Source organism: Oncorhynchus gorbuscha, linkage group LG20 (genome assembly GCF_021184085.1).
Source record: "Oncorhynchus gorbuscha isolate QuinsamMale2020 ecotype Even-year linkage group LG20, OgorEven_v1.0, whole genome shotgun sequence".
NCBI classification, from domain to species: Eukaryota; Metazoa; Chordata; class Actinopteri; order Salmoniformes; family Salmonidae; genus Oncorhynchus; species Oncorhynchus gorbuscha.
Genome location: NC_060192.1, coordinates 33,044,419 through 33,056,991, shown reverse-complemented (window position 1 = coordinate 33,056,991; position 12,573 = coordinate 33,044,419). Strand labels below are relative to the sequence as shown.

At 41.4% G+C, this 12,573-nt stretch overlaps 1 protein-coding gene across 6 annotated transcripts in view; it reads right to left on the bottom strand.

The window, feature by feature from the left end:
- Positions 1 to 12,573, bottom strand: part of LOC124006691 (collagen alpha-1(XXIII) chain-like) — a 729,230-nt gene that overhangs the window by 25,730 nt on the left and 690,927 nt on the right. For all 6 annotated transcript variants that reach the window (XM_046316762.1, XM_046316764.1, XM_046316765.1 and 3 more), the window contains exons 4-5: positions 2,807 to 2,814; positions 446 to 472 (exon numbers count right to left, since the gene is read on the bottom strand). In XM_046316762.1, coding sequence (XP_046172718.1) covers positions 446 to 472; positions 2,807 to 2,814 — 35 coding nt within the window. The remainder of the gene's footprint in view (positions 1 to 445; positions 473 to 2,806; positions 2,815 to 12,573) is intronic.

The following is a 12,573-nucleotide window of genomic DNA, read 5'->3' as shown; positions in this document are numbered from 1 at the left end:
TAGTCTAGGACTGGAGGTTATGAGGGATGACCACTATAGTCTAGGACTGGAGTTAATGGAAGACCACTATAGTCTAGGACTGGAGTTAATGGAAGACCACTATAGTCTAGGACTGGAGTTAATGGAAGACCACTATAGTCTAGGACTGGAGTTAATGGAAGACCACTATAGTCTAGGACTGGAGTTAATGGAAGACCACTATAGTCTAGGACTGGAGTTAATGGAAGACCACTATAGTCTAGGACTGGAGTTAATGGAAGACCACTATAGTCTAGGACTGGAGTTAATGGAAGACCACTATAGTCTAGGACTGGAGTTAATGGAAGACCACTATAGTCTAGGACTGGAGTTAATGGAAGACCATATTCTAGGGTAAATCATGCTGGTTTAGAGTATTAGAATAATAGAGTGCTTGCTCAGAAAAGAGATTAAGAGTGACATTTACCGGGTAACCATCCCGTCCAGGCGTGCCCTGTTAGGATTACACAGAGAAGACAAGAGAACTAAAGGCCAGGATTAGGATTCAAATCAGGATGCTTTTAAACAATCATATTATGGCAGACTTTTCATTTTAATGCCGCAATTCTCAAATAGTATTGCCCTTGACACCTTGAGGTCAAAAACTACAGCAAATACACTTGAGATGAGCAGAGAATGATCATTTACCTGCTGTTGCCTCCCATAAGTCGCTCTGGATAAGAGCGTCTGCTAAATGACTTAAATGTAATGTGTCCATTCACTTACTTTATCTGAAGCACAGCCCACTAGGTTACTCATAATACTAAAACCCCATTAACCATGGTGGAACGGTACTTACTGGAGATCTGAAACATCTACTAAAACCCCATTAACCATGGTGGAACGGTACTTACTGGAGATCTGAAACATCTACTAAAACCCCATTAACCATGGTGGAACGGTACTTACTGGAGATCTGAAACATCTACTAAAACCCCATTAACCATGGTGGAACGGTACTTACTGGAGATCTGAAACATCTACTAAAACCCCATTAACCATGGTGGAACGGTACCTACTGGAGATCTGAAACATGTACTAAAACCCCATTAACCATGGTGGAACGGTACTTACTGGAGATCCTGAAACATCTACTAAAACCCCATTAACCATGGTGGAACGGTACATACTGGAGATCTGAAACATCTACTAAAACCCAATTAACCATGGTGGAACGGTACTTACTGGAGATCTGAAACATCTACTAAAACCCCATTAACCATGGTGGAACGGTACTTACTGGAGATCCTGAAACATCTACTAAAACCCAATTAACCATGGTGGAACGGTACTTACTGGAGATCCTGAAACATCTACTAAAACCCAATTAACCATGGTGGAACGGTACCTACTGGAGATCTGAAACATGTACTAAAACCCCATTAACCATGGTGGAACGGTACTTACTGGAGATCCTGAAACATCTACTAAAACCCAATTAACCATGGTGGAACGGTACTTACTGGAGATCTGAAACATCTACTAAAACCCCATTAACCATGGTGGAACGGTACTTACTGGAGATCTGAAACATCTACTAAAACCCCATTAACCATGGTGGAACGGTACTTACTGGAGATCTGAAACATCTACTAAAACCCCATTAACCATGGTGGAACGGCACTTACTGGAGATCTGAAACATCTACTAAAACCCCATTAACCATGGTGGAACGGTACTTACTGGAGATCTGAAACATCTACTAAAACCCCATTAACCATGGTGGAACGGTACTTACTGGAGATCTGAAACATCTACTAAAACCCCATTAACCATGGTGGAACGGTACTTACTGGAGATCCTGAAACATCTACTAAAACCCCATTAACCATGGTGGAACGGTACTTACTGGAGATCCTGAAACATCTACTAAAATCCAATTAACCATGGTGGAACGGTACTTACTGGAGATCTGAAACATGTACTAAAACCCCATTAACCATGGTGGAACGGTACTTACTGGAGATCCTGAAACATCTACTAAAACCCAATTAACCATGGTGGAACGGTACTTACTGGAGATCCTGAAACATCTACTAAAACCCAATTAACCATGGTGGAACGGTACCTACTGGAGATCTGAAACATGTACTAAAACCCCATTAACCATGGTGGAACGGTACTTACTGGAGATCCTGAAACATCTACTAAAACCCAATTAACCATGGTGGAACGGTACTTACTGGAGATCCTGAAACATCTACTAAAACCCAATTAACCATGGTGGAACGGTACCTACTGGAGATCTGAAACATCTACTAAAACCCCATTAACCATGGTGGAACGGTACTTACTGGAGATCCTGAAACATCTACTAAAACCCCATTAACCATGGTGGAACGGTACTTACTGGAGATCCTGAAACATCTACTAAAACCCCATTAACCATGGTGGAACGGTACTTACTGGAGATCTAAAACATCTACTAAAACCACATTAACCATGGTGGAACGGTACTTACTGGAGATTCTGAAACATCTACTAAAACCCCATTAACCATGGTGGAACGGTACTTACTGGAGATCCTGAAACATCTACTAAAACCCCATTAACCATGGGTACTTACTGGAGATCTGAAACATCTACTAAAACCCCATTAACCATGGTGGAACGGTACTTACTGGAGATCCTGAAACATCTACTAAAACCCCATTAACCATGGTGGAACGGTACTTACTGGAGATCCTGAAACATCTACTAAAACCCCATTAACCATGGTGGAACGGTACTTACTGGAGATCTGAAACATCTACTAAAACCCCATTAACCATGGTGGAACTGTACTTACTGGAGATCCTGAAACAGAAAACAGAAAAATACAGTTAGTGATGATGAAGTGTGATCTGTTTCACTCCAGTAACTTTCATGTTCTACCTCGGAGTTGGAATATAACATTTACATTTAAGTCATTTAGCAGACGCTCTTATCCAGAGCGACTTACAAATTGGTGCATTCACCTTATGACATCCAGTGGGACAGTCACTTAACAATAGTGCATCTAAAACTTAGGGGGGGTGGGGTGAGAGGGATTGAGAGGGATTACTTAACCTATCCTAGGTATTCCTTATATAACTCAGTGGGAGGTTGATTATTAAAATACACCCAACATGTTGATATGTCCTGTGTCACAACAAAAGGTACTGTACATACAGTGCCAGTCAAAAGTTTGGACACACCTACGCACTCAAGGGTTTTTCTATATTTTAACTTTTTTCTACATATTTTTACTATTTTCTGCAGAATAATAGTAAACACATCAAAGCTAAGAAATAACACATATGGAATCATGTAGTAAGTAAAAAAGTGTTAAACAAATCAAAATATATGTTATATTTTAGATTCTTCAAAGTAGCCACCCTCTGCCTTGATGACAGCTTTGCACACTCTTGGCATTCTTTCAACCAGCTTCATGAAGAATGCTTTTCCAACAGTCTTGAAGGAGTTCCCACATATGCTGAGCACTTGTTGGTTGCTTTTCCTTCACTCCGCGGTCCAACTCATCACAAATCATCTCAATTGAGTTGAGGTTCTGTGATTTTGGAGGCCAGGTCATCTGTTGCAGCACTCCATCACTCTCCTTCTTGGTCAAATAGCCCTTACACAGCCTGGAGGTGTGTTTTGGGTCATTGTCCTGTTGAAAAACAAATAGTCCCACTAACCAGAAGGGATGGTGTATCGTGGCAGCATGCTGTGGTAGCCATGTTGGTTAAGTGTCCCTTGAATTCTAAATAAATCACAGACAGCGTCACCAGTAAAGCACCCCCACACCATCACAGCTCCTCCTCCATGCTTCACGGTGGGAACCACACATGAGGATATCCTCTGAACCAAAAATCTCAAATTTGGACTCGTCAGTCCATTGATCATGTTTCTTGGTCCAAACAAATATCTTCTTATTATTAGTGTCCTTTAGTAGTGGTTTCTTTGCAGCAATTCAATCATGAAGGCCTGATTCAAGCAGTCTCCTCTGAACAGTTGATGTTGAGATGTGTCTGTTACTTGAACTCTGTGAAACATTTATTTGGGCTGCAATTTCTGAGGCTGGTAACTCGAATGAACTTATCCTCTGCAGCAGAGGTAATTCTGGGTCTTCCTTTCCTGTGGCGGTCCCCATGAGAGCCAGTTTCATCATAGCACTTGATGGTTTTTGCGACTGCACTTGAAGAAACTTTCAAAGTTCTTGAAATGTTCCGCATTGACGGACCTTTGTGTCTTAAAGTAATGATGGACTGTCATTTATCTTTGTTTATTTGAGCTGTTCTTGCCATAATATGGACTTTGTCATTTACCAAATAGGGCTATCTTCTATATACCACCCCTACCTTGTCACAACACATCTGATTGGGTCAAACGCATTAAGAAGGAAAGAAATTCCACAAATTAACTTAACAGGCACACCTGTTAATTGAAATGCATTCCAGTTAACTACCTCATGAAGCTGGTTGAGAGAATGCAAAGAGTGTGCAAAGTGGCAAAGGGTGGCTACTTTGAAGTATCTCAAATATAAAATTTATTTTGATTTGTTTAACACTTATTTGGTTACTGCATGATTCCATAAGTGTTATTTCATAGTTTTGATGTCATCGCTATTATTCTACAATGTAGAAAATAATAAAAATAAAGAAAAACCCTTGAATGAGTAGGTGTGTCCAAACTTTTGACTGGTACTGTGTACTCTTTATCAGACGTTGCCATAACAAAAGCCCAGTTCCCATGATGCTCTGTTTGTTCGGTTGTCATTGCAATCAAGAGACATGATGAGTTTGATTACAGAAGGCACTTTTCTGCTTTTGTTCTCTCCCTGTGTGTGTGTGTGTGTGTGTGTGTGTGTCTGTGTGTGTGTGTCTGTGTGTGTGTGTGTGTGTGTGTGTGTGTGTGTGTGTGTGTGTGTGTGTGTGTGTGTGTGTGTGTGTGTGTGTGTGTGTGTGTGTGTGTGTGTGTGTGTGTGTGTGTGTGTGTGTGTGTGTGCGTGTGCGTGTGCGTGTGCGTGTGCGTGTGTGTGTATCTGTCCTGCATTACACCAAACAGACAAACATGTACACACACAAACAAACACACACACCACCCTGAGGATATCCAGGCCTATGTAATGTTTCCCTACTGATTAATCACAGAGACTGGTTGGGCAATGACAATCCCTCTCTCTGTTGTCACCCGTGTGGTCTGAATGCCAGCCTGCCAGGAGTCATACCCACTAGAAAACGGCTGCTGTTCCAGCTATATGAGGACCAGAGATGGGGTCAACTGGGGCTGCCAGGAATTGCCAGGGACCTCACAAAATAGTATTATCCTATCTTGGTGCTGATACGATATGTATTGCAATTCTCGTGATTCGCACGATTCTAAATGTATTGCGATTCAATAGTGTGATTTTATTGTGAACAAAAAAACTAAAAGTATGTCCCCCCCAACTTCTAAAACCAAAGTTACGCTCCTGTGTATACCCAATGATTATTGAATAATATACATTATTAATGCCTCATGAGCTTAGTTCAACTGTCAACCCCATCAGAACCCAACATAAACAAACACTGCATAGCCTCAAAATGTGGTTAACTATAATGTTAATATCATGGTTGGTCAGTCCTTGCATCCAGAGCTACAGGGCCTTCGGAAAGTATTCAGACCCCTTGACGTTTTCCACATTGTGTTACATTACAGCCTTATTCTAAAATCTACACATAGTACCGCATAATGACAAAGAAAAAAACATGTTTTTAGAAATGTTTGCTAATATATAAAAAATAAAAAAACTGAAATGTTACATTTACATAAGTATTCAGACTCTTTACTCAGTACTTTGTTGAAGCACCTTTGGCTGCGATTACAGCATCGAGTCTTCTTGGGTGTGACGCTACAAGCTTGGCACACCTGTATTTGGGGAGTTTCTCCCGTTGTTCTCTGCAGATCCTCAAGCTCTGTCAGGTTGAATAGGGAGTGTTGCTGCACAGCTATTTTCAGGTCTTTCCAGAGATGTTCGATCAGGTTCAAGTCCGGACTCTGGCTGGGCCACTCAAGGACATTCAGAGACTAGTCCCGAAGCCACTCCTGCGTTGTCCTGTTGGAAGGTGAACCTTTGCCCCAGTCTGAGGACCTGGGCGCTCTGGAGCAGGTTTTCATCAAGGATCAGTACTTTGCTCCGTTCATCTTTGCCTTAATCCTGACAAGTCTCCCAGTTCCTGCCACTGAAAAACATCCCCAGAGCCTGTTAATGCCACCACCATACTTCACCATAGGGATGGTGCCAGGTTTCCTTCAGACGTGACACAAGAGTTCAATCTTTGGTTTCATCAGACCAGAGAATCTTGTTTCTCATGGTCTGAGAGTCTTTAGGTGCCTTTTGGCAAACTCCAAGCGGGCTGTCATGTGCCTTTTACCGAGGAGTGGCTTTTGTCTGGCCAATCTAACATAGAGGCCTGATTGGTGGAGAGTGCTGCAGAGATGGTTCTCCCATCTCCACAGAGGAACTCTAGAGCTCTGTCAGAGTGACCATCGAGTTCTTGGCCACCTCCCTAACCAATGCCCTTCTCCCCCGATTGCTCAGTTTGGTCGGGAGGCCAGATCTAGGAAGAGTCTTGGTGGTTCCAAACTTCTTCCATTTTAACAATGATGTAGGCCACTGTGTTCTTGATGGACTTTCAATGCTGCAGAAATGTTTTGGTACCTTTCCCCAGATCTGTGCCTCAACACAATCCTGTCTCGGAGCTCTACGGACAATTCCTTCAACATCATGTCTTGGTGTTTGCTCTGACATGCACTTTCAACTGTGGGATCTTATATAGACAGGTGTGTGCCTTTCCAAATCATGTCCAATCAATTGAATTTACCACAGGTGGACTCCAATCAAGTTGTAGAAACATCTCAAGGATGCACCTGAGCTAAATTTCAAAACTCATTTTAAAGGGTCTAAATACTAATGTAAATAAGGTATTTCTGCTTTTTATTTTAAATAAATGTTCTAAAATGTAGAAAAAAATGTTTTCGCTTTGTCATATAAAGTAAACCAAAGAGTGAAAAAGTCAAGGGGTCTGAATACTTTCCGTAGGCACTGTATGTCTACGAATGTAAGAGTGGTTGAATTTCTCCATTCACAACCAGTGTTGTGAAACCCACAATGACTCAATAATCCAGGCTTTCTGGGAAGGCTACAAAGTCCAAAAGTTATGGGCGGAGCTAGAAAGTTGACCTTCAAAAGCACTATAATGTAAACCCACTCCCAGTCCGTCGGTCTGTATATATCAGGACATGAAACACGGGGTGCATTGTGATACCCAATGTGCCAGAAGACTCATCACTCATCCTGAAGAAAAACAACAATCTCAAAAACGTGGAAATCAATCAATCCGCCACCATCAACACAACGGAACCGAGAAAAACAAACTGGCACTTTTTTTTTTTAACTCCATTGTTTGTAAACAATGTAATTGTAAACAAACACTGTATAGCCTCAAAAAATATGGTTAAAACTAAACATTTGTATATGATGGATGGTCAGTCCTTGCACTCATAGCTCCAGCCCAAACCCTCAGTTTTTTGTTTGAAATGCAGATGACCCTTTTAAAATAGGAATAAATCAGTTCAGTTTAATGGAAATCTATTGTGGATTGAATCAAATTAAGCTTTGTAGCGGTAACACTTGTTTTTTCACGGCTAAAGCTTTTTTCCTTTGTCTTTTTCAGTTAGCTCAAGCTTACACTCATAGGCGTATAAGGGTTGAAAATGGCTTGGACACTGATAATATGCACCGAAATTGGAACGCAGTAGCTGTACAGCAACATGCTATAAAAGACGTCAGAGCTCAGAGAAAAAGTTGCCCCTGCAACTTTTGAATGTTTTGTTGTTGACTGAGTGAGGGAAATGCTTTAAAGGACTCTGTGTATTTTGAAAGATGAGACTTTGAGGATTATATTAAATACCACTTTGATGTCATACAAGCAAGTTAAATATGCACTTCACATTTCAATATCATAAATCTCATGTCATATACAGTTCAATATCTATGATCACTATGTTTGATGTACAGTTACAAGATGACATGGAGCCAAACCCTGTGTTATTATGAACATATTTATCTATAGTGAAGGAAGTTCGCTGTGGAACACACACCTGAACGCACCTGAATGCACCTGAACGCACCTGAATGCACCTGAACGCACCTGAATGCATCTGAATGCACCTGAATGCACCTGAATGCACCTGAATGCACCTGAATGCACCTGAATGCATCTGAATGCACCTGAATGCACCTGAATGCACCTGAATGCACCTGAATGCACCTGAATGCACCTGAATGCATCTGAATGCACCTGAATGCACCTGAATGCACCTGAACGCACCTGAATGCATCTGAATGCACCTGAATGCATCTGAATGCACCTGAATGCATCTGAATGCACCTGAACGCACCTGAATGCATCTGAATGCACCTGAATGCATCTGAATGCACCTGAATGCATCTGAATGCATCTGAATGCACCTGAATGCATCTGAATGCATCTGAATGCATCTGAATGCACCTGAATGCATCTGAATGCACCTGAATGCATCTGAATGCATCTGAATGCACCTGAATGCACCTGAATGCATGCATGACCCTTTTCTATGCGGACCAAAATGACGTTCTGTTTCTCTGAATTGCCATGTGAAAGCGTAAACAACAACAGTAATTGTGTGATGGCGGGGATGCAAGGCTGAGTTCCAAACAAAACAACCGCAAGTGTGCTTGCTCTAGTTCCTCAACGGCACAGCTAGAAGAACTAAAAAAAAGCACTTTATAGTTGAAGACTCTTCTTTGAGTCATAAAAGTGCATTGAAATGACTTAGGAACTGTGCACACTTGGGAGAGGTGTGTGGCCACTTGGAGACACCAGTTAGTCTTCTCACTCAACACCTTGTCAGTTGTTTTTCTTAAGGTTTACCTAACCCATATTCTCCAGGAATATTCTTATCATGTTACTGATTGTATCCGCAGTGTTTACAGATTCCGTTATCAACAAATGCGGCAAAAAGTACAGTAAATGTACAATGCACAAAAAATCTACAGTGTAATGTTTGGATTTGGTCATATGTGTCAAGGTTAACTGCCAGGTCTAATAACTTTTCCATCATCTCCAAACTGTTTCCTTTCAATTGCTATCATGTTTATGCATAAACTTGTCATATTTCATTTGTAATAAACATATCAATGTATCCCTATCCGTATAGGCCAGGGTTAATCTTATGATTTGTACTGGATGGGACATTAGTACTTTAGTTACAGCGGAGTAGTTTCTCATGAGTACGACATGGTCCTGCTTGATCCTGTCCATTAGAAACACTTAGAGGCATAGTACTGTATGTTCAGGTCAGTATAAGAAAGTCTATCTCTCTCGCTCTGTCTCTCAATTCAATACAATTCATGGCTATAGTGGCATGGGAAACGTGTTTACATTGCCAAAGAAAGTGAAATAGATAATAAACAAAAGTGGTATAAACAATAAATAATGAACAGTAAACATTACACTCACAAAAGTTCCAAAGGAATAAAGACATTTCACATGTGATATTATGGCTATATATATATACAGTGCTGTAGCGATATGTAAATAGTTAAAGCAAATAAATAAACATAAATATGGGTTGTATTTACATTTATGGTTGTTCTTCGCCAACACAGCAGCAAGATTTCAACCTCATTTTCAACCTCAACCTCAGTTTCCACCTCATTTTGTGGGCAGTGAGCACATAGCCTGTCTCCTCTTGAGAGCCAGGTCTGTCTATGGCGGTCCAACTCAATAGCAAGGCTATGCTCACTGAGTCTGTACATAGTCAACACTTTCCTTCATTTTGAGTCATTCACAGTGGTCAGGTAATCTGTGTACTCTCAGTTTAGGGCTAAATAGCATAGCATTCATTTTGGGGGGGTCAATTCTTCCAATGTGTCAAGTAATTATCTTTTTGTTTTCTCATGATTTGGTAGGGTCTAATTGTGTTGCTGTGCTGGGGCTCTGTGAGGTATGTTAGTGTTTGTGAACAGAGCCCTAGGACCAGCTTGCTTAGGGGACTTATCTCTAGGCTTATCTCTCGGTTTGGGAATCGTTTCCTTTTAGTTGGTTGTAGAATTGAACGTCTTCTTGATTTCTATAATTAGCGGGAATTGGCCTAATTCTGCTCTGCATGCATTATTTGGTGTTTTACGTTGTACACAGAGGATTTTCTCAATTTGATGTTTGTCCCATTTTGTGAATTCTTGGTTGGTGAGCAGACCCCAGACATTACGACCATAAAGGGCAATGGGTTATTTAACTAATTCAAGTATTTCTTGCCAGATCCTAATTGGGATGTCAAATTTTATGTTCCTTTTGATGGCATAGAAGGCCCTTCTTGGCTTGTCTCTCAGGTCGTTCACAGCTTTGTGGAAGTTACCTGGGGTCCTGATGTTTAGGCCGCGGTATGTATAGTTTGTTGTGTGCTCTTGGGCAATAGTGTCTAGATGGAATTTGTATTTTTGGTCCTGGCAACTGGACCTTTTTTGTAACACAACTATTTTTGCCTTCAAAAGATTTAATGTCAGGGCCCAGGTCTGACATAATCTGTGCAGAAGATCTAGGTGCTGCGATAGGCCCTCCTTGGTTGGGGATAGATGCATCAGATTAAAAGCAGACAGTAGACATTTGACTTCAGATTCTAGTAGGGTAAGTCCGGGTGCTGCAGACTGTTCTAGTGCACTCGCCAATTCATTGTTATCGATGTTGAAGAGGGTGGCGCTCAAGCTGCATCCCTGTCGCACCCCACGGCCCTGTGGAAAGAAATGTGTGTGTTTTTTGCCAATGTTAACTGCACACTTGTTGTTTGTGTACATGGTTTCATAATGTTGTATGCTTTTCCCACAACACCACTTTCCATCAATGTGTATAGCAGACCCTCAAATTGAGTCAAAAGCTTTTTTTGAAATCAACAAAGCATGAGAAGACTTTGTTTTGGTTTGTTTCTTTGTAAATTAGGGTGAGTAGGGTGAATACGTGGTCTGTTGTACGGTAATTTGGTAAAAAAGCTCATTTGACATTTGCTCAGTACATTGTTTTCACTGAGGAAATGAAGGAGTCTGCTGTTAGCGATTCTTTGTGTTGTTGTTTGTTTATTAGTGTGTTACAATTTTCCCAGAAGACCTGCTGTTCCTTCTTTTTCTGTTGTGTATTTCTCTATTATTTTAGTGATTCACCACAGTGAAGGCGTGGGCTCTGGTTTTCTGGGCCTCTTTGCTTTTGGTTGGATAGATTTCTCCATTTCTTTCTTAGGTGTTTGCATTCTCCATCAAACCAATTGTCATTGTTTTCCATTTCCGTAGGTTGTCTGCTTGACATTTTAAGATTTGATAGGGAAGCTGAAAGGTAAAATATAATGTTTAGGGTTTCTACTGTCAAGTTTACACCTTCACTATTACAGTGAAATGTTTTGTCAAGGAAGTTTTCTAAAAAGGATTTAATTTGTTGTCGCTAATTGTTTTTTGGTAGGTTTCCACACTACTTTCCTTCCAGCTATAGCTATTCTTAATATTGTTCAGTTCCCTTGGCTTTGATGCCTCATGATTGAGTATTGCTTTGTTCAGGTAGACTGTGATTTTGTTGTGATTTCAAAGGGGTGTCAGTGGGCTAACTGTAAACGCTCTGAAAGACTTGAGGTCAGTGATAAAGTAATCTACAGTACTACTGCCATGGGATGAGCTGTAGGTGTACCTACCATAGAAGACTTCTCGAAGACTACCATTGACTATGTACAGATCCAGCGTGCGACAGACCTACAGGAGTTGTGACAAGTTTTTGTTGGTTGTTTTGTCATAGCTGTGTCTAGGGGGCATATTTGGGAGGGAATACTGTCACCCCCAGGTAGGTGTTTGTCCCCCTGTGTGCTGAGAGTGTCAGGTTCCTGTCCAGTTCTGGCATTTAGGTCACCACAGACTAGTAATGATGGTCATAAGACATTTGTTGTCGCTGATGGAATGTGCCACTGAGGAACTATGCTGGTCCAGAAGACACTTTATGAGTCAGGAGTGGAGGAGTGGAGTGGAGTGGAGTGGAGTGGAGTCATCTCAGCAGACAGAAGCCAGAAGGCTGCTTTTTATGGAGATATATGTCACTGGGCTGGGGGCTTGGAGCCAGTGGAGTAGCCCTACTCAATCCCCTGCACAGAAAAAAAGAGGCAACTATTCTCCCCATCCCCCTAGGTAAGTTGCATGTGTGTTCTGCACTGTCAAGGGCCGAACTGACATGTAGAAGCCACATATTTCAGATATAGGCAGACCCCTTGGGCCAGCCATGACGTGAGAATTTAGTGATGAGATGAGATTGTGATTTACCCTTGTTATTTATCTCCAACGCCACCCACCACTATACATTATGGATGAGATCTGTCTCTGTTCTACACAAGGGGAGTTCAGGCTACTGTCCAGATTACGGATGTCTGTATGTATCTGATGTAGTGTAGTTTAGTTTCTTCTCAAGGTCACACTCTTTAATCTTTATAATAGGGGAGGAGTACACTCCTAGGGGGAAAGTTCAGACATCTGCACTAAAACCT